The 23348-nt window shown below is 41.5% G+C and overlaps 1 protein-coding gene across 3 annotated transcripts in view; it reads right to left on the minus strand.

Moving 5' to 3' along the window:
- Positions 1-23348, minus strand: part of LOC125464829 (fatty acid-binding protein, brain-like) — a 49534-nt gene that overhangs the window by 16355 nt on the left and 9831 nt on the right. Inside the window, exons 3-4 of one of the 3 annotated variants that reach the window (XM_048557647.2) lie at positions 5785-5886; positions 1037-1126 (exon numbers count right to left, since the gene is read on the minus strand). In XM_048557647.2, coding sequence (XP_048413604.1) covers positions 1070-1126; positions 5785-5886 — 159 coding nt within the window. In that variant the 3' untranslated portion in view covers positions 1037-1069. Of the gene's footprint in view, positions 1-1011; positions 1127-5784; positions 5887-23348 lie in introns of those variants that run through there. The other 2 variants (XM_048557645.1, XM_048557644.1) reach the window with 2 other exon arrangements.

Raw genomic sequence — 23348 nt, forward strand, 5'->3', positions numbered from 1 at the left:
ATAATAGTTTTTGAGTTTGCAACTGTATAAAGGTGACTTCAACAAAGATCACAAAGGTTAGCACTGCAGCCTCACAGCGCCAGGGACCTGGGTTCGATTCCTGCCTTGGGCGACTGTCTGTGTGGAGTTTGCACATTCTCCCCGTGTCTGTGTGGGTTTCCTACAGGTGCTCTAGTTTCGTCCCACAGTCCAAAGATGTGCAGGCTAGGTGGATCGGCCATGCTAAATTGCCCGTAGTGTTCAGGGGTGTGTGAGTTATAGGGGGATGGGTTTGAGTGGGACGCTTCAAGGGGCGGTGTGAACTTGTTGGGCCAAAGGGCCTGTTTCCACACTGTAGGGAATCTAATTTAAATCAACAAGTGATCTTGTGTATAATATTACAAAAGGAGAAGATACCAATACAACAGAAACAAAACAGATAGATCCTGAATTGACAGAAATATATCAGTCTACTCAGAAATTTAATCTAAAATAAAACCTGAACACTATTCTTTAATAGATAAGTGAAGATATGGAGATCCCCGAGATAGCAGTTGGTGATGAATGGGACTGCAGTCCACCAGGTAGTATCATACCAAAATTTTGTGTGGGTCATGAAATTCCAATAATAATGGTAATAAAGTCAGTTTGGGCATTGGAGTAAAGACAGCTTTTACAAAAAAAGGATGCAACTTAAATGATTTGATCAGGTATATGGGGAATTAGTTGCCAATTATTCTGCCAAGCTGAGCTTCATAAAATAGAAGCTGATTGTAAACGGATTGTCAGCAGTTTGAGTTGAGTGGGAACAGATGTGCAGTTTTGTTAAAATAAACAAATTGGGAGAGTACAAGAACAACTGATATACAATCTGCTGGTAGGATTGTTGAACCTTTCGTTATTTCATAGTGCACATCACAAAAGGTCCATGATGAAGGCCACATTCATGAAAAAAAATCATAATTCACATTAAACCATCACAGGTAAAGTATTGGGACATCTGTATTTTAGGATGGTAATTAATTTTTATGTAACGTTATTACAGAAGGAGATTCACCAAATAGTATACAATATGCAGAAATGAGTTCTCTCACACAAATTCCCTCTCATAAGTGCGAACGGAAACCACATCATTTAATGTAAGAGTCTAGAAAAAAATAAACAATATAATCTGTTAGAATACAATTTTATAGTGAGTCAACTGTGCAAACTTCAGTTTAAATGCAGTTACAAGGAGATGCATTTTCTTATGAAATCAATTTTGCCCTGTCAATTCATTTAAAGTGACATGAACTAACAAACCTGGCCTGAAGGAGCTGCAAATAAGCAATGTCAATTGCAGCATACCAGATGGATAATACTACAAATAAATTTTTTGTTAAATTCATTCATACAATGTACGCGTCATGCATTACTGCCCATGCCTAATTGTTCTTGAAGCGTTCATGATATGCCTTCATGAAGTAGTGCAGTCCTTGAGACGTAGGTATACCCACAGTGCTGTTAGGAAAGGAGTACCCAGAAGTTTGTTCCTGCAACAATGTAGGAGCAACGATATATTTTCAAGTTATTATAAAGGATGGCTTGGAGGTGAACTTGCAACTGGTCATGTTCACATGCATCTGCTGCTCTTGACCTTCCTGTTTGTATAGGTTGCATATTTGGTGAATGTTGAAGGTGGTGGGTAGGGTGGCAGTTGAGTGGGCTGTTTTGTCCTGGATGGTGTAGAGAGTTTTTTAGGTTTTTTTTCCAACTGTATCCATCGAAGCAAGTGGAAAATATCATAAGATAATGAAACGTAGGAGCAAAAATAGGTCATTCAGCCCATTGGGTCTGCTTAACCACCCAATGAAAGGCCACTAATCTGATAATCTTCAACTCCACTGTCATGCCTTTCCCCCCCTCAAACTTGATCGCCTTACTGATTTAAAAAATGTCCAACTCAGTCTTGAATATACTTAATGACTCAGCCTCTACAGCCATCGTGGTAAAGAATTTCATAGATTCATAACTCTCTCAGGAAAGAAATTCCTCATCAAATGGGCAACGCTTTCCTGAGATTATGCCCTCTGGTCCTAGATCTCCCACAAGAAGAGCCAACCTCCTCACATCTATCCTGTCACGTCCTCTCCGAATCTTTCCTTAAGTAAGGATCCAGGTCTGTTCACAATATTCTAGCTGCGATTTGACTAGTGCTTTATGTAGTTTTAGCAAGGCCTCATGATTTTTATACTATATTCCCTTCGAAATAAAGGCTAACATTCTATTTGTTTTCTCTATTACCTGGTGAACATGTATGCTAGCTTTTGATGATTTATGTATGAGGACGTCCAAATCCCTTTGTTCTGCAGCTTTCTGAAGACTTTCTCTATTTAAATAATATTCAGCTCCTCTCATCTTCCTGCCAAAGTGCTCTCTCATTATTCCATAATACATTCCACTTGCCAGGTTTTGCCCATTCGCTTAAACTGTCTGTATCTCTCTGCAATATTTTCGTGTCAACCTCACCATTTGCTTTCCCACTTATTAACATCTCTTCAAGTATTCCGAGTAACTGTGGTTCTACCACTGATCCATGCAACACCCATGAGTTATAGGTTGCCATCCTGAAAATGGCCCCTTATCCTAACTCTTCCTTTCATTAGTTATGAAATCCTCTTTCCATGCTAATATACTACATCCAATGCCACGAGCTCTTATCTTTAAGATTTTTAACATTCAATAGCTTATTGAACATCTTTTGAAATCCAAGCATAATGCATCCACACCTTCGCCTTTATCTATTCTGCTTGTCACCTCTCAAAGAATTCGAATATAATTCTAGTCATATAATTCTAAGAATTCTAAAGAATGTTCCGTCACAGTCCTGACTTTTAGATGGTGGAATGACATTGGAGGGAGTTAGCCATCATAGATCTCTCAGCCCTTGACCTACTCTTGTAGCCACAGTATATACACGTACAGACCGATTCAGTTTCTGGTTAAAGGTAACCACCAGAATGTTGGTACTGTTCTGGGGAATTGATCAGTAATATAACTAAATATCTGGGATAAACCTGGATTTTCTCATGTTGGAGAAGGATACTTTCTGGCACATAGGCAACACAAAATATTTCTTGCCAATTATCAGCCCAAGACTTGATGTTGTCCAGGTCTTACGAGATGTGAATACCAGCTGCTTCATTACCAAGGAGTGGTGAATAATACTGAACATTGCACAATCTTTAGAAAATATCCCCATTTCTGACCTTCATAGGGCAACAATGCAGAGCTTTGATATAATTTTTTTGACTCCCACATGCTGCTTCTGTTGCTGGGAATGTTGTCTTCCTGTGTTACAGCCTCATCAGGTCGAAACCAATTTTAACTTTGTCTGATACTACTCCTCACATGGCATCCTGAAATCTTCATCGAACCAGGACTGATCCCCTGATTTAGTGATAATTATATAGAGCGCCAGTATGCGAGGCCATGAGGTTTCAGATTTTTTCAACAATTCTGCTGCTGTGGATGGGCAACAATGCTTCATATATACCTAGTTTTGTGATGCAACATTTGTTTGGAGTCTCTCATTTAGCACTAAGTCACAACATGATGAAGGGAACCGTCAGTGTGAAAGCAAGTACTGTGTGGTTATCATTCCTCTCAATACTGTCGGTGCAGATGCATCTGCAACAACTAAATTGGTGAGGATGAGGTCAAGAGGTTTTTCCATCTTGTTGGCTCCCTCACCACCTGCTGCAGACCTAGTCGAACAGTTATGTCTTTGAGGACTTAGTCAGTCTGTTCAGTATTGGTGTTACTGAGACACTTTTGGTGGTAGACAATGAAGTGTCCGACTCAGAGTATGTCCACATCATCCTTAGTGTTTGTTCCACTCATCATGAAAGAGGTAGAATTCATTAATAAGTAGTAGAGTGAGGTTGTAGGTGGATGTTAGGAGACTTAACAGAGAACTCCAGGCTAAGTGTTCATTACTGCCAAAGAAATGCCCTCCTGATGCTACTCCCACTGCCCCGTGACTCCACTACCTCTGGGTGGTCTGTGGGATAGGACACAGATGGTGATCATGTTATCTTGGACATTGTCAGACCTGCATGCCTTACAGATATAGTCAGAATAGGTCCGATAACAAATGAATAGCCTGCTAGGCAATTTCAGAGGGCATTTAAGACTCAACCACACTGCTTTGGATCCAGAGTCAAATCTAGGCTAGGCCAGACCAGGTAAAAATACAGATTTCCTTTCCTAATAGAAAACCAGTTGAATTTTTACAACAATCGATTCATGGTCGTCATTACATTAGATTTTAAATTAATGTTTTATTAATTTAATTCAAAGTTCACTATCTGCCATGGTGGGAATTGATCCAAAGCCTCATAACATTAATTTGGGACTCCAGATTATGAGTTCAATGACATTACAAAGGTGCCACTGCCTCCACTGTATATTACTTGTGCACTCCATACAAAATTGAGGAATGCAGAGGCTTAATAAGGAGAACTTTGGAACATAGAATAGAACATATAATGCACAAAGTGTGGAAACAGGCCATGCGGCCCAATGAGTCTACACTGACCCTCTGAAGAGCATTCCACCCACATTCTCCTACCCTATCCCTCTAACGCTGCATTTCTCATGGCTAACACACCTAACCTACACATTCCCGAACAATATCGATAACATAATGGCTCGGCAATTAGCACTGCTGCCTCACAGCACCAGGGACCTGGGTTCGATTCCAGCCTCGGGTAGTTGTCTGTGTGGAGTTTGCACATTCTCCCCTTGTCTGCATGGGTTTCCTCCAGGTGCTCCGGTTTCCTCACACAGTCTAACGATGTGCAGGGTAGGTGGACCGGCCATGCTATAGCGCCCAGGGATGTTTAGGTTAGGTTGGTTAGACATGGGAAATCAGGGGTAGGATAATTGGTCTGGGTGGGGTGCTCTTCGGGGGAGCGGTGTGGACATATTGGGCCGAATGGCCTGTTTCCACACTGTAGGGATTCTATGAATTTAGCATGGCCAATCTGCCAAACTTACACGTCTTCGGACTGTGGGAGGAAACTGGAGCACTCGTCTGAAACCCACGCAGACATGGGGAGAAATGTGCGTACCCCACACAGATAGTTGTCCAAGGATATAACACTCTAACTGCTTTACACCTGACCTGCAAAGCAACATTGGCTTTGCTTCTCATTCTTATTTATGGGGAGGCGGTGATATAAGAGCAACGTCACTAGACTAGTAATCCAAAGCCCCAGGGTAATGTTTAGGGGACATAATTTTGAAATCCACCATGGTAAATCTTGAAATTTGAATTCAGTTTTTGTTTTAAAAATCTGGAGGTCTAACAACTGGCTAATGGTGACCATGTAACCATTGTTAATTACTGCAAAAACCCATCTGGTTCAGCACTATCCTTCAGGAAAAGAAATCTGCTTTCCTTATCTGGTCTGGCTTATGTGTGACACCAGATCCACAGCAACGTGGTAGACTCTTAACGGTCCTCTGGGCAACTAGGGAGGTCCAACAAATGCTAGCTTAGCCATCAGCACCCACATCCCAAGAACAATTTTTTGTTAAAAAGTACAGACATTCAATTTGAAGAGTACAAGGTTGTACTTAGATTCAAAGTTAAATTACTGGGGAACAGAAGATGCTTCGCCTTGAAGGGTGCAATCATTCGTGAAATTCATGCCCAGCTTCACCACCGCATTGAATAAATCTCCTAATTTAAACTAAGTCACGATTCTCAGATGTGATAAAGAATATATAAACACAAATTTTGCTCTTTCTTCAACATACCAATATGAGATGATCATTCTTGATTTCTCGGGTAAGTGTTGTTTGTTTTCCATCCCATTTCTGAACCTGAACCAATTTGTCACCTTCTAATGACACAACTGTCTGCAACAAAAACATTCAACATGTTACTCTTTTGCAATTGATAGATAAGAATTTAGCTCCTGCACACTCCACAAAGCCTCTAAGCTCAGAGTTCAATCCACTCAAGTGGACATGCTTCTTAATCACAAACAGGTAGTCAAGGCTGCAAACACACAGTTCCAGTTATGCTAGGTACAGTTGTCACCTTTGGTTTACCAAGCCTTTCCTTTAATCAAAGTCAGAGAGTTCAAGAATTATACAGCATGAAAACAGACCCTCCCATCCAACTTGTCCGTGCTGGCCAGATGTCCTAAATAAATCAGGTCCCATTTGCCAGCATTTGGCCCATAACTTCTAAAGCCTTTCTATTCAGTACCCATCCAGATGCCTTTTAAATGTTGTAACTGTACCCACCTCCATCACTTACTCCGGCAGCTTGTTCCATACACACGTACATTCTCTGTGAAATTGTCATCTCTCAGGTCCCTTTTAAATCTTTGCACTTTCACCTTAAACCTATGCCCTTTAGTTTTGGACTCCCCCACCCTGGGAAAAAGACCTCGTCTACTCACCCTATCTATGCCCCTCATGATTTTATAAACCTCTGTATAAGTCACCACTCAGCTTCCGATGCTCCATGGAAAAAAGCCCCAACCTATTCAGCCTCTCCCTGAAACTCAAACCCGTAAATGCCAGCAACATCTTTGTAAATCTTTTCTGATTCCTTTCAAGTTTAACAACATCCTTCCTATAGCAGAGAGACCAGAATTGAAAACAGTACTCTAAAAGTGGCCGAACCAATTTCCTGTACAGCCAAAACATGACATCCCAACTACTAGAGTCAGTGCATTTACCAATGAAGGCAAGCATGCCAAATGCCTTTTTCTTCACACTGTCCACCTGCAACTCCACTTTCAAGTAATTGTGCACCACCATCCCTAGATTTCTTTGTTCGTCAACACTCTCTCGAGCTCTACCATTAATTGTATAAGTCCTGCCCTGATTTGCTTTACCAAAATACAACTCCTCACATATCTAAATTATGTTCCATCTGCCGCTTCTCAGCCTACTGGCCCATCTGATCAAGGTCCCATTGTACTCTTGGAGATATCCTTCTTCCCTGCCCAATGCATCAGCAATTTTGGTGTCATCTGCAAGCCTACTAACTATACCTCCCATAAGCACAAGCAACTCATTGATTTAAATGACAAAAAGCAGTGGACCCAGCACTGATCCTTGCAGCACACAGCTTGTCACAAGCCTTTGGTCTAAAAATAACCCCTCCACCACCACCCTCTGTCTTCTACCTTTAAGCAACCTTTGTGTCCAAGTGGCCAGCTCCCCCTGGATTCCATGTGATCTAACTTTGCTAACCAGTCAGCCATGCAGAACCTTGTTGAATGCCTTGCTGAAGTCCATATAGACAACGTCTCCCATTCTGTCTTCACCAACTTTCTTTGGCACTTCTTCAGAAAACTCAATTAAGTCAGTGAGACACGATTTCCCATTAATCATTATTTCAAGCTATCTTACTGGGCATTTTCTTTCAAAAGGAAACATTCATTGTGATTTAAACTAAAACCAAAAAACAATGTTGTTATTCTAACCAGCCCATTTCATTAGAGTGCTGTTACTAACATTTGGCTTCTGCGTTAAATATTCTCAGTTCAGCAAACAATAAGTAGACTTGGATACCATACCTCATGATCAGAGTAAGCATTTTACTGCACAATATCCTGCTAAACAAAACCATGACCCACAGATCATAATACAGAATGAGGTACAAAACTGAAATATGCCATTTCTCTTTACTGGGAATGAGCTAAAATGTCAACCAGTGTGAATAACAGAAGCAAGCGTTCAAAATTAGAAAGCAATGAATAAAAGAGGAAGTCAAACAGATAACAAGGTGCAGAGCTGGATGAACACAGCAGGCCAGGCAGCATCTTAGGGGCAGGAAAGCTGACGTTCTGGGCCTAGTCCCTTCATCAGAATGTTTTTTTTTCCCCCCCAAAAAAAAGGGAATCTATCAAGGGGAAAAGAGGGCAGGCCAATGAATCAAAAAATAGTTTTGACAAACAATTGTGTTTTTGGTGAGAAAGGAGATCAAGAAATCTGTTGAAAAGGGAGCAAAAGGTTAATGCGAAAGGAAGCAACCATCTAGTCCATTTTCTCTTCTTGACAAATTCCTTTTCTTTTTATACAGTGGCTACGTTACAAGTTATTAAAAAGTTGAAAATTTTCAACTTTGTTTTAAAAAGACTCAATAATTTTTAACCCCGAAATATTTTTAAGCTTTTAAATATTAAAAAGAGTTCAGCCTCTAGTTTAACGTATTTACGCTGAAAGAATTCAGTCTATACCACTCATTTAGGTGATATGTACCATTTACAATATCATTTCCGGACCAAAGTCAAGTATTTTAGGAATAAAAATAGACAAATAAGGAAATATCTCACGTGGGAGATGAAATTCCTTTGTTACTGACAAGTGTGAACGATACATTTGTGAAATGTAATGTCACCATAGTCTGACCAGATTACTGGGCTGTTCCTTCATGAGAGAGCATGACGACTGGTGGTGGTTTAATCTGAAGGTTGCCATGCCTCAGGGGAGGGGAAAGGTTGAGAAGAGTGCTTCATGATAAACTCAGCCAGTTGCAGTATGTGAATCCATACAACTGGCATCATTCTGCATCACAACCCATCCATCCAGTGAACTGAATTAAACCAACCCCACGTGTGAAAGAGATAGACACTGAAATGTTTAACGTATCTTTGGAGATGAATTAACCATCCATCAAACTGCCTAACTAATTAATTAACCATCTAATGTCCCTCAGGAAATTAAATATGAGGAAGAAAAAAAAGTAGGTTTCGTGATTGTTAACATCTGCTAAAAATTATCACTTGCCATAGGTACTTTGCTGTCAGCTGTGGTATATGCACTGTCACATATACAGCAGATACTAGGGTCTAAGTTCTTCAACCGGGAACCCAACCCTCCTTCCACTGACCCCTTCACCCGCTTCCAACACAAGTCCTCCTCCTGGACACCACCCCCAGGCCTCCTACCCTCCCTCGACCTCTTCATCTCCAACTGCCGTCGAGACATTAACCGCCTCAACCTCTCCACCCCTCTCACCCACTCCAACCTCTCCCCCGCAGAACGGGCAGCCCTCCGCTCCCTCCGCTCCAACCCCAACCTCACCATCAAACCCGCAGACAAGGGTGGCGCAGTGGTAGTATGGCGCACTGACCTCTACATCGCCGAGGCCAGACGCCAACTCTCCGACACCACCTCCTACCGCCTCCTCGATCATGACCCCACACCCGAGCACCAAACCATCATCTCCAACACCATTCACGACCTCATCACCTCAGGGGACCTCCTACCCACAGCCTCCAACCTCATTGTTCCCCAACCCCGCACGGCCCGTTTCTATCTCCTTCCCAAAATCCACAAACCTGCCTGCCCTGGTCGACCCATCGTCTCAGCCTGCTCCTGCCCCACCGAACTCATCTCCACCTATCTGGGCTCCATTTTCTCCGCTTTGGTCCAGGAACTCCCCACCTACGTCCGTGACACCACCCACGCCCTCCACCTCCTCCAGGACTTCCAATTCCCTGGCCCCCAACACCTCATATTCACCATGGACGTCCAGTCCCTGTACACCTGCATTCCGCGTGGAGATGGCCTCAAGGCCCTCCGCTTCTTCCTGTCCCGCAGGCCCGACCAGGCCCCCTCCACCAACACTCTCATCCGCCTAGCTGAACTCGTCCTCACACTCAACAACTTCTCTTTTGACTCCTCCCACTTCCTACAGACTAAGGGGGTGGCCATGGGCACCCGCATGGGCCCCAGCTATGCCTGCCTCTTTGTAGGTTACGTGGAACAGTCCCTCTTCCGCACCTACACAGGCCCCAAACCCCACCTCTTCCTCCGGTACATTGATGACTGTATCGGCGCCGCCTCTTGCTCCCCAGAGGAGCTCGAACAGTTCATCCACTTCACCAACACCTTCCACCCCAACCTTCAGTTCACCTGGGCCATCTCCAGCACATCCCTCACCTTCCTGGACCTCTCAGTCTCCATCTCAGGCAACCAGCTTGTAACTGATGTCCATTTCAAGCCCACCGACTCCCACAGCTACCTAGAATACACCTCCTCCCACCCACCCTCCTGCAAAAATTCCATCCCCTATTCCCAATTCCTCCGCCTCCGCCGCATCTGCTCCCACGATAAGACATTCCACTCCCGCACATCCCAGATGTCCAAGTTCTTTAAGGACCGCAACTTTCCCCCCACGGTGATCAAGAACGCCCTTGACCGCGTCTCCCGCATTTCCCGCGACACATCCCTCACACCCTGCCCCCGCCACAACCGCCCAAAGAGGATCCCCCTCGTTCTCACACACCACCCTACCAACCTCCGGATACAACGCATTATCCTCCGACACTTCCGCCATTTACAATCCGACCCCACCACCCAAGACATTTTTCCATCCCCTCCCCTGTCTGCTTTCCGGAGAGACCACTCTCTCCGTGACTCCCTTGTTCGCTCCACACTGCCCTCCAACCCCACCACACCCGGCACCTTCCCCTGCAACCGCAGGAAATGCTACACTTGTCCCCACACCTCCTCCCTCACCCCCATCCCAGGCCCCAAGATGACATTCCACATCAAGCAGAGGTTCACCTGCACATCTGCCAATGTGGTATACTGCATCCACTGTACCCGGTGCGGCTTCCTCTACATTGGGGAAACCAAGCGGAGGCTTGGGGACCGCTTTGCAGAACACCTCCGCTCAGTTCGCAACAAACAACTGCACCTCCCAGTCGCAAACCATTTCCACTCCCCCTCCCATTCTCTTGATGACATGTCCATCAGCTCTCTGATGAAGGGTCTAGGCCCGAAACGTCAGCTTTTGTGCTCCTGGGATGCTGCTTGGCCTGCTGTGTTCATCCAGCCTCACATTTTATTATCTAGGGTCTAAGCTGTTTGATCCAGGAAATATTTTTCTCCCTGTGAGTTTAACCAAGTGACATAACTGAATGGTTCAATCAATATCTGTTCTGTTGAAATTCAAGTGTTGTACCTGTATCACAGTATTTCGTAACAATATTCAAAAAGATCAAAACAACAGATCATCTCACGGCCGCATTCCTCTTGAACCTATTATCGAACAATAGCTTGCATTGAAACAGCACCTTTGACAGACTAAAACAGGTCATGGAATTTCATGAGAAAACTCAGCAATAAGAAGATGACCAAAAATTTAGTCAAATAAGTAGGCTTTAAAGAGTGCTACACATGAAGGGTAGAAGCAACAGTGGAAGGGTACTCTTGTGGCACACTGATAGTGTTCCTACTTCTGAGCCAGGAGGTCTAGGTCCAAATCCCACATCCCACCTGCTCCTTGGTTGCGTAATTATATGTTGATTAGGAAAATAGCTAAAAGCAGGGGTAGGTTATTTTCGGGAAGAAAAATCCAAAGCATATGGCCATCAGGGCTGACTAAAGGGGAAATCAATGAAAATTGAGGATGTGAAAATCCAGGATCCTCTTTTAGTATTCAATCAGTACGAAATTATTCAAGCTTTAACTCTAAATGTCGACTTCTAGTTTGACTCTAGACATGTAATTTTTGAATATGTAATACAATTTGTTAGTTTAGCAAACCAATAAATTATTCAAAAATTCACTTTCATTACAGTGATGTGACAGTTTCGTTGACTGGGGTCTGGATTTTGCAGTCACTGACAAAGCTTTGGTGCTCCAATTATAGTCTAGAATAGGACACTTCAATTTTATCATGGTAGAGGCAACAGCTCAAATTTTTCTCACTTAAGGGCTGATGAGAAAATTTCAGAAAGACAAGTTCGGCTCAACATTAAATATGAATTTCAACATAAAAATGAAACATAACTTGCTTGTGCAAAACCGGTGTCAAAGTAATAAAAATATTAAAAATGAATATTCATAAAAATGATGATTAAAAACCAAGTGGCAGTACTCACAAATGAAACTTTTCTGTCTTTTTACTTGAAAAAGCAAAGCTAGAAAAAGGACAGACTAGGGCCCAAGTTCTGATCATCACGGAAGAGAAAGAGGAAGAGGCTCTGAACTTAGACTTAAATAACATCGACTTTAGATTCACCTCAAAAGGCCAAGCTTAATTAAGACCAGTTATAAAACCATAAAAGCAGCGCTAGCTGTAGTGCACTGCAAAAGTAAGCAAAGGGATAGGTCAGTACAGATTGTAACACTCGACTGGGGTAGCATGCTGAAAATCAAGCCCCGCTATTCTTGGAGTTGTCACAAAAGTTAAAGATTTTTAGAAGCTACACAAAATCCCAAACTTATTTGATTTTTAGATCCAAGTTGATAGAAAGCATGGACCAGGTGCTGTGCTTAACTGGAATTAATATTTATTACAAACAAATAGACTCTAGCTACATGTAAATAATTATGAACAACTAGCCTATAACACCGGTTAAAATTCTAATCTCCTTATAAGCTCCCTTACACATACATGCACACACAAGCAGAAAAAAGGTGTTTTACAGGTGGAGAGAAAAACTGGCAAAACAAATTAGTACACCCTATTTAAGGATCTGCTGCATTGGTTCTTCTATTGACCAGAATTTCATAAGTGCACCTTTTCCAGATACTTTCACTGGTTTCCAGATGGCACAAGATAGACTGGTTCACTCTTACAAAAAAAAAATTCTGACTCATTAATTATAAGTCACAGACTACAGAACCTGCCTAAGGAAAAATAATCTAGCCTTCCTCAGTCTTTAGTGCCTTTTACTGCAGAGAATTCTAACAGGGATCACACGGCTTCTCATTATCTTGTTCACAGACCAGACTATTCACCTACATGCAAACCAATCACATAGCTATTGACAGGCATTATACCTTTTTCATTGGTAATTGGTCACTAATCCACAGACCAATCAGCTACTTGTTGCTGGCTGAAACCAAAAATCCTTGGCTCCAGTTCATCTACAAAGCACACTTCAGCTCCTGCTTGAACAGGCATCTGTGTAAATGACACTTAAACTGAGTGTCAGGTTACCTGCTTTCAAAACCTGCAGTAATCCTTCAGCAATCCTTTGTTTTTACAATAGTTTTTTTCACATTTCAGATGGCAATCAAAAATATAGATAAGTAAAATATAATATTTACAAAATACTGTGGCAGGCATTTAAGATATTTTCAATTGCAGAGTATATACACTCCAACAAGAAAACTTCCAAAGTCAGAATCCACCATCCATGGTGAACTAAAATCATTCACTATGGTGTCAAAGTCACTGAAAAGGCATATAAATTGTGCAAACATGGTTGGCAGGCCAGAAGATTGCACAGAATATAAAAACAGCAAAGACTGACTGAAAGATTAAGAGGGTTGAAAAAAAATCAGGCGTGACCCAACCAGCTACAAACATAAAAAGATAGTTTTTCTAATGCATAATGGTTATATAGAATGTGAGCCTGCGGAATTAAGAATACAGCATGACAGGAGATACTTTGCATGTGTTTTCATGCACAGGACATAAGCAGCATTCCAAAAATCGCTATAAATTAGGAAAAGGAACAAAGTGCAGATTTCAAGAAAATTTCTTTCTATACTGAGCAAATTATTAGAACAGCAAGCGGACAATTCCTCATGTCCTGATGGGCTTCATCTCAAGGTCTTAAAGGACATGGGAAATGAGACAGTTGGTGAATGTGTTTTAATTCTGTAAAATTTTCTAACTTCAGGGAAGGTACCATAAGACAGCAAAATAGCAAAAATAACTCCTTTACGAAAAAGGGGAGGGAGACAAAAGATAGAGAATTACAGATTAATTAGCTTATCATCTCTCATTGGGAAGATGTTGGAAGCTATAACTAAAGCTGTTACAGCAGGGCATTTACAAAAAATTCAAGGTAATTACACAGGTCAACATGGTGTTGTGAAAAGGAAGTTTTGATTTTTAACAAATTTATTGAAGTTCTCTGAAGAATTAACATGTACTGTTCATAAAGGGGAATGGGCTATTCTGTACCTGGATTTCAAGAAGGAATTTGTTAAAGTTCCACATCAAAGGTCATTGCAAAAAATAAAGGCACATGGTATATTTGCATGAATAGAAGATTGACTAGCTAATGGAAAATAGGCAGTAGTCATAAATGGGTCATTTTCTGGTTGGCAAGATGTCATGAGCTGAATGCCACAGGGATTGGTGCTGGGGGCTCAACTGTTTACAATTTATACAAGTGAAACAGATGGAAGGACCAAAGAGATGGTTGCTTAAATTTGCTGATGACAAAAGAATGAGTAAGAAACTAAGTTGTAAAGAGGACATAAAGAAACTACAAAGGGACATAAAGGTGTATGCGAGTGGGCAAATGTTTGGCAAATAGCGTATAATGTGTAAAAATGTGAACTTGTCCATTTCAAGGAGGAATAAATAAAAAGGTATGCTGTCTAAATGGTGAGAGATTGCAGAGGTCTGAGATGAACAGAGGTCTGGGAGCCTTTGTGCATGATGCACTAACATTTGTCTGCAGGTTCAGCAAGTAATTATTAAAACTAATAGAACAAATTGTTTATTTAAGGGTCTTTAATACAAAAGTAAAGACATTGTGCTTCAGTTACACTGGATAGACAACATCTGGATTACTGTGTACAACGTTGGTGTCCTTATGTAAGAAGAAACATAAATGCACTGAAAGTAGTTCAGGAATGGTATTATCAGACGGATTCCTGGTTTGGGTAGGTTGTCTCATGAAGAAAGGTTGGACAGGCTAAGCTAACGTCTGAAGATGAGAAAGGCAAGAGACAACTTGACTGAAACAAATAAGATCCTGAGATTTTTGCAGGGTGGAATTGTAAAGAACATTTCTTTTCACAGGAAAATTGAGAACTAGAAATGACTGTTTAAAAGTAAGGGCTCATCCATTTCAAACAGAGATGGCGGGTTTCTTTTATTCTCACATGAGGTTGTTAAGTTTTTGAAACTCTTCCTCAAAAGGCCTTGGAGTCAGAGTCTTTGATTAATTTAAAGGGAGAGGTAGATAAATTCTTAACAAGCAAAGGGGTAGAATGCTATTCACAGTAAGCTGGGATGTGCAGTGACCAGAGGAGCCAAAATTGTACTGAATTGGAGAGCAGCCTGGAAGGGCCGACAGCTATCTTTGTTCGTAATTTCTATGTTGATGACTGCAGCCTGTGATTGGACGAGCAGCTCTTCAGTGTACTTCACTTACCTGATCTTCCATGTGTCTTGGACAAAGTCTGGAAGGTTGTATACAAAGCCTCTGACTGTTCACAGGCTCATTGAATACCTATGGTGTACAAAGAGGCTATTCGGCCCAGCAAATCTGTACTGACTGTCAATAGCATCCCACCCAAACCCCCACCTTATAATCCCACGTTTCCCATTGCGAACCACCTGCACATCCCTGGACACTACGGGGCAATATAGTTTAGCCAATCTACCTAATGTGCACATCTTTGGACTATAGGACAAAACCAAAGTATCCGGAGGATACCCACAAAGACACAGGCAGAATGCCTGCATAAAGTTTGCACAGTCACCTGAGACTGGAATGGAACCCAAGACCCTGGTTCTATGAGGCAGCGGTGCTAAAAAAAAATGCTACCGTGCTACGTAGAACTTGCACTAGAAAAACAAATTGATAAAACATGTTACTAGAGCCAAGTCGAACATACAATTAACAAAGTGAAGCATTATAAGTCTGTACCTCCTAATGCAACCTACCCAGTTTCCCTGGGTGTCTCTTCATATTCGCTCAATTAAAAGCCAATTACTGCCCTCCACAAGTATCCAAACATGATAGATATTCAATTAATATTCACAATTAATCTCAGACAGCAGCACACAAAGATCCTTGGAAAAGTAAGTAGGGACGATGTAAATGGGCAGATGTCAAATGGTAATTGCATGGGAAGGCCTTGAGAATAAGGAGGATTGGACCAAGATGCCTCTTCAGAAGGCTAACCAGAAAGAGGAGGGGGGAAAAAAGTATATGATGGTAGCATTCTGCTCAGCTGGCAGAAATGGCAGCTTATGATCCTTTGGGTGCAGATGCTTGTGAGTGGTAGGCGAGGATTGGGTTCAGTAGTGTGCAAGGGAAGAGAAGAGGTGAGGCAATAGTGAGGGATATGGATCAAACACAGCTGAGGGAACTGTCAATCAAGTTGACAGGGAATTTTTCTGAATTTCATGTTTGGATTCTTATTTATTTCCAAATTCCTTAAGTTTATTCTTTTCGCCCCCAAGTGAAAAGATTGTTAAAAAATATATAACATTACCTATCTTTATCAAAACTTTTCATACTTTTAGAAAACTTCACTTAAAAGGTAAGGCTAGGGGATGATCTAAAGAACAAATGATCCAGGTTCTTATCCTTACAGTTCAGCAAGCACACATAAATCTTTTCTATATCCCAACTGCTGCTTCCATAAACAATTTATAAATATGGAGACTAGAACTGGGGTAGGTGGGACCTCTACAAGCAAGATGGTCTTCACCTGAACCAGAGGGGTACCGATCTCCTGGGGGGGATATTTGCTAAGGCTATTCGGGTGGGTTTAAACTACTTCAGCAGGGGGATGGGCACCAGAATTGTAGTTCGACTATAGAAAAGGTTGGGAGTAGGGTGGTCCGAAATAAAGTTTCAGGGAAGCAAGATGGCACCGGCAAGTAAGAAGTTGGATTGAAGTGTGTCTACTTCAATGCCAGGAGCGTCCGGAATAAGGTGGGTGAACTTGCAGCATGGGTTAGTACGTGGGACTTCGATGTTGTGGCCATTTCGGAGACATGGATAGAGCAGGGACAGGAATGGTTGTTGCAGGTTCCGGGATTTAGATGTTTCAGTAAGAACAGAGAAGATGGTAAAAGGGGCAGAGGTGTGGCATTGTTGGTCAAGGACGGTATTACAGTTGCAGAAAGGATGTTTGGGGACTCGTCAACTGATGTAGTATGGGCTGAGGTTAGAAACAGGAAAGGAGAGGTCACCCTGTTGGGAGTTTTCTATAGGCCTCCGAATAGTTCCAGAGATGTAGAGGAAAGGATAGCAAAGATGATTCTCGATAGGAGTGAGAGAGACAGGGTAGTTGTCATGGGGGACTTCAACTTTCCAAATATTGACTGGGAACACTATAGTTCGAGTACTATAGATGGGTCAGTTTTTGTCCAGTGTGTGCAGGAGGGCTTCCTGACACAGTATGTAGATAGGCCAATAAGGGGCGAAGCCACATTAGATTTGTTACTGAGTAATGAGCCCGGCCAGGTGTTAGATTTGGAAGTAGGTGAGCACTTTGATGATAGCGATCACAATTCTGTTATGTTTACTTTAGTGATGGAAAGGGATAGGTGTATACCACTGGTCAAGAGTTATAGCTGGGGGAAAGGCAATTACGATGAGATTAGGCAAGATTTAGGGAGCATAGAATGGGGAAGAAAACGGCAGGGGATGGGCACATTAGAAATGTGGAGCTTATTCAAGGAAAAGCTCCTGTGTGTCCTAGATAAATATGTACTTGTCAGGCAGGGAGGAAGCTGTAGAGCGTGGGAGCCGTGGTTTATGAAGGAGGTGGAATCTCTGGTCAAGAGGAAGAAGGTGGCTTATGTTAGGATGAGATGTGAAGGCTCAGTTAGGGCACTTGAGGGCTACGAGGTAGCCAGGAAAGACCTAAAGAGAGAGCTCAGAAGAGCCAGGAGGAGACATGAGAAGCTGTTGTCAGATAGGATCAGGGTAAACCCTAAGGCTTTCTAAAAGGTATTTAAGGAATAAAAGAATGACGAAAGTAAGATTTGGCCCAATCATGGATAGTAGTGGTAAGTTGTGTGTGGAGTCAGATGAGATAGGGGAAGCGCTAAATGAATATTTTTCAACAGGGTTCACTCTAGAAAACGACAATGTTGTCGAGGAGAATACTGAGATACAGGCTACTAGGCTAGGTGGGATTGAGGTTCACAAGGTAGAGGTATTAGAAATCCTTCAGAAGGTGAAGGTAGACAAGTCCCCTGGGCCGGATGGGATTTAGCCTAGGGTCCTCAGGGAAGCCAGGGAGGAGATTGCCAAGCCTTTGGCATTGATCTTTAACTAGTCATTGTCTACAGGAATAGTGCCAGATGACTGGAGGATAGTAAATGTGGTTCCCCTGTTCAAGAAGGGGAGTAGAGACAACCCTGGCAATTGTAGACCAGTGACCCTTACGTCAGTTGTTGGTAAAGTGTTGGAAAAGGTTATAAGGGATAGGATTTATAATCATCTAGAAAAGAATAAATTGATTAAGGATAGTCAGCACGGTTTTGAGAGGGGAAGGTCGTACCTCACAAACCTTATTGAGTTCTTTAAGAAGGTGACCAAACAGGTAGATGAGAGTAAACTGGTTGATGTGACGTATATGGATTTCAGCAAGGCATTTGATAAGGTTCCCCACAATAGGCTATTGTACAAAATGCGGGAGGAATGGAATTGTGGGAGATATAGCAGTTTGGATCAGAAATTGGCTTGCTGAAAGAAGACAGAGGGTGGTAGTTGATGGGAAATGTTCATCCTGGAGACCAGTTACTAGTGGTGTACCGCAAGGGTTGGTGTTAGGTCCACTGCTGTTTGTCATTTTTATAAATGACCTGGATGAGGGCGTAGAAGGATGGGTTTGTAAATTTGCAGGCGACACTAAGGTCGGTGGAGTTGTGGATAGTGACAAAGGATGCTGTAGGTTGCAGAGACACATAGATAAGCTGCAGAGATGGGCAGAGAGGTGGCAAATGCAGTTTAATGCAGACAAGTGTGAGGTGATGTACTTTGGTAGGCGTAACCGGAAAGCAAAGTACAAGGCTAATGGTAAGATTCTGAGCAGTGTGGATGAGCAGAGAGATCTGTGTCTATGTACACAGATCCTTGAAAGTTGCCACCCAGGTTGACAGGGCTGTTAAGAAGGCATACGGTGTTTTAGCTTTTATTAACAGAGGGATCGAGTTCCGGAACCAAGAGGTTATGGTGAAGCTACAAAACTCTGGTGCGGCCGCACTTGGAGTATTGCGTACAGTTCTGGCCACCGCATTATAAGAAGGATGTGGAAGCTTTGGAAAAGGTGCAGAGGAGATTTACTAGGATGTTGCCTGGTATAGAGGGAAGGTCTTACGAGGAAAGGCTGAGGGACTTGAGGCTGTTTTCATGAGAGAAGAAGAAGGTTGAGAGGTGACTTAATTGAAACATATAAAATAATCAGAGGGTTAGATAGGGTGGATAGGAAGAGACTTTTTCCTAGGATGGTGACGGCGAGCACGAGGGGGCATAGCTTTAAATTGAGGGGTGAAAGATATAGGACCGATGTCAGAGGTAGTTTCTTTACTCAGTAGTAAGGGAATGGAACGCTTTGCCTGCAACGGTAGTAGATTCTCCAACTTTAGGTACATTTAAGTCGTCATTGGACAAACATATGGAAGTACGTGGAATAGCGTAGGTTAGATGGACTGGAGATCGGTATGACAGGTCGGCACAACATTGAGGGCCGAAGGGCCTGTACTGTGCTGTAATGTTCTATGTTCTAACTCCAACCCGTTCTGTGTTCTAAACGAGGCCTGATATGAAGTCAGCATAACTTACTTGTCCATTCTTTTCCTTAAGAAAGAAATCCTCGAGGCTGGTTTATTTTTGTTATGCAAGTTATATTCTGATTGATTTTTGTGACAGTTTGTGCTTGACTAATTCTGTCAATGTAATCTTCCAAGCGTGGAACCGGATGTTAATCCACCTTTATGACAAAGCTAATTTTGCAATAACTGAAACATATTTGTTTTTGATCATCTGATTTTGGCACCATCACAATAAAATGTGTTCCAGCTGCTGTGATTATTTAATAAGGGCAGTGTCCATTATGAACTTGATCTCTTGCCTCACTTGATCTAACTTGTCTGGTTTGAGTATTTAAGTTTGTTTTTCTCCCTGGCTTATTTACACAAATTGATTTAGGAGTCTGTCATTGTTTTGAGTTACTCAGATGGTTTTCTGCAAGATAACAGGGGCCGTGTTGTGGTGGAGTGGTAGTGTACCTGGCCCAGGAGACCTAGGTTCAAGTCCCACCTGCTCCACAGGTGTGAAATAAAATCTTTGAAAAAGTTGATTCAAAACCTAACCAAAAAAAAAATATATAATCCATCAAACTGATTAAGCACCCTTGGATGATCTAATCTGATTAGTGGAGAACAACATTTTATTCTTTAATTTTTCCAATCACTTTGCCATTTGTTCTGATTCTTTTATTTCACTCCGTATTTTTTTCACCACTGTAAAAGCACTACTTCTCTAACTACCTCCCTGTTATACAATCACTTCAAAATATTAACATGACATGCTCCCTAGTTTTTCCTTCTGTCTGAGGTACTCAAATAATTCATGTTGTTGAGTCTCATTTTGGTGTGATATAATCCAGTGAATCTTTCCTTTAATTGTTCTCCAGAAACAAGTACCAGCAGTAAAACTTATCTCCACCAAAAAAAACCTGAAAGTTTGGTTTTTTTAGTTTGCTCCAGTTTTCACTGTTCTTGAGCAACTGCGTTTTGATCAACTCTCAAGTTTTGATTAATTTTTCAGAAAACTTGACACAGGTCTGAAATGTAGTCTGAGCTTTGGTTGATGAATTTTTTATCTGATTAATTTAGGGATCTTCTCACCCAGTGTCCATATAATCAGTTCAAAAGTCTGAATCCTGGGAACTCATTAGAAGCATCCTTAATGGCAACAGTAACTACAAAATTAATTTATCCTAAACGTTGGGTTATTGATGACACTGTGCTACGATCATGGTCCATTTATTCCATGATGTTGTGGATGGTAATATTTATTTCCCAAACTATTCATCATTGCTTTGAATATTTGTGACAAGTTTTGAATCATGATCTGATTGTGCTTCTTTGGGTAATCTGTGTCTTGCAAAGAAAATTAGTCAAACTTAACAACCAGAATTTTTAAACTTTTTTTTTCTCCAAAACGCACTGCCTGAGGAAATAGTGTCAAACATCTCATTGTTAAATGGTACTTACCTGGTTTTAGGTAGGAGGTCCCGCATAATCTATTATGACCTGGTTAAACAATTCCTCAGAAGCTGACATTAGAAGTGAAGGCAGAAGTTTAATTGATGATCAGGGGTTTCTCACTACCTGACATGTACGGCACATCTAGCAAAAATTTAACCACATTTAATCCATAAAATAGTTTAATATTTTAGCCTGAGAGATTTCCTGATATCTTAGTGACCCACCACCGGCGTTTTGTGACCCACTGGCTAACTTTTAAGATACTAAGTAGAATCTGTTGTTCATTCCCATGTCAGCTGGTATTTGGGGTGTGTTCCTCATTTCTTCATGAATACTTTGTATTTTAATCATCATCACGCAGGAATTGGTTCTGTCAATTTCTGTATAGGTTGCTTTATAATTCCCCCAATTCAAGTTTCGTTTGTTGCATTTTTATTAAAGAAAGTGGGCTAAACAGATCAGACTCATTCTCTTTCCCTTCATCTTTCTAACTTAAATTTTTAAAATAGCATTAGATAACTGAATTTCCAGATCTTGTCCCTTTTTCATTGATTCCTGCTCTTCCTGTCTAAATCTGAACCTGACATTTAGTCAAAACAGAGTCGGCAAACAATCCAGGACGTTTCTCCTGTAGCATCTACTTTTTTTGTTTCCACTAGCTCTTCCAACATGCTCAGTAAAGCCGGTACCTTTGAACCAGCCAAGTCATTCTCAAAACAAATCAACTCCTTTTATACCTCCCAGTTGAAAAATAAATACAGTTTTCTTCGAAATAAAATACTTAGAACCACCAGTGATCTCATTCTATTTAACAATATAGATGAAGAATTTGCTTGAGTGCTGTGAACCATCCCTCCATTACTAGTTTGTTCTGAGGGAACATACTCTATTTGTACCACAGCCAAAGTTTTACTTTCCAATTCCTTTCATTACACAGTCCTTTCTGAGGATTCCTCAGCTATTATACTGCTTCAATACGTCTAATTTAACTTCCAGAAATTAGTTTCACTGTGTCCAGTCTTACTACAATTGGACAGAACATATTTTTATTTTACTTACTTTCTTCATTTTTGGACTGTGAATTAATTATGCTTTAAAAGAGGACTGTGCAAGGATGTTGCGACAGTACAAAAAAAATGTTTACAGGAGAATATTGAGAGTTGAATACAATCTTGCACTTTCCTGGAACTCAAAGTGCAGAAGCAGCCACCATGCAGTATACAGATTCTGAACTATGTGAAAACTGCTGACAGCAATGTTCTGATTGGGGATCCTGATGAGGTGGCCATGTGTTGTGTGGAGCCAGTGCAAGAGAACCACCTAGCCTGCAAAGAGAAAGCATTGAACATTCTGTGTCTCTATCGTGAGGTGATACCAGACGTTTCTAGTTGTAGTTTTCTATGCAGATCCACTGTTGGAGGAGGAATGAAATGCCTCGAACAATAATGAAATGATGGATTCTCAACCAGCGAATGAAAGAGAGAGCACCAGTGTGCTAAAATGAGTTGAAAGGAACAGGAGAAAAAGACTCAAAGCTTGTGGTCCAATTAATGATATTGAATTGTGTTTCCCTTTCCACAATTAATATCCATTTCTTATCTGTCTCTGTGCATCTGTCCCAATGTAAAGAGGGGATCTTAAGAGGAGAAAGAGTTTACATTGTGGAGTTATAAGGTGGCAATTCACATTTCCCAATTTGTCACGGGTTAAAGACAATTTGTTTGCAACAGATAATCATTTTCTTGATAAGTACAGAAACCTGGTGAGTGGTGTCTTTGAACTTGAATTTGTCAGTTACATAAACTAGGACCCTAAGCTGGTTGACTAAATCTTTTCATATTTGTGACAACTCTGGGAAGAGTGGAGCTTAAATTTCCAGTGAACTACCTCCGAGTTGTGACACAAATCGAAGTTTTCTTTTAAAAAAAGACCATTTTTATGCCCTACACTTTCAATATTCTGACGTCCTTCTGGCTGCTCCCTAAAACTAACTTTTTAACCATTCCTTCAATTTCTTTGTTGATTCCCAAACGACCATTTCCCCATGTGACTGTTTGCGAGACGTCATAAATGTGTGCTAGAACTGCTGCATTTTGGGGTTTTGATGCTTGACACTAAGTAAATCTTAAGTCACAGTTATATAGCACAGAAACAGAACCTACAGTTCAACTCACCCATGCCAACCAGATATCCTAAACTAATTTAATCCAATTTGCCACCATGTGGTCCACATCCCTCTAAACCTTTCCTATTCATGTACCCACCCAAATGCTTTTTAAATGTTCTAATTGAACCAGTCTCCACCACTTTCTCTGGCTTCTTCCATAAATGCATCATCCTGTGTGGAAAAGGTTGCCCCGTAGATCCCTTTAATCTCTTTCCCCTCACCTTAAATGGTGCCCTCTAGTTTTGG

This window comes from Stegostoma tigrinum, chromosome 24 (assembly GCF_030684315.1).
Source record: "Stegostoma tigrinum isolate sSteTig4 chromosome 24, sSteTig4.hap1, whole genome shotgun sequence".
NCBI classification, from domain to species: Eukaryota; Metazoa; Chordata; class Chondrichthyes; order Orectolobiformes; family Stegostomatidae; genus Stegostoma; species Stegostoma tigrinum.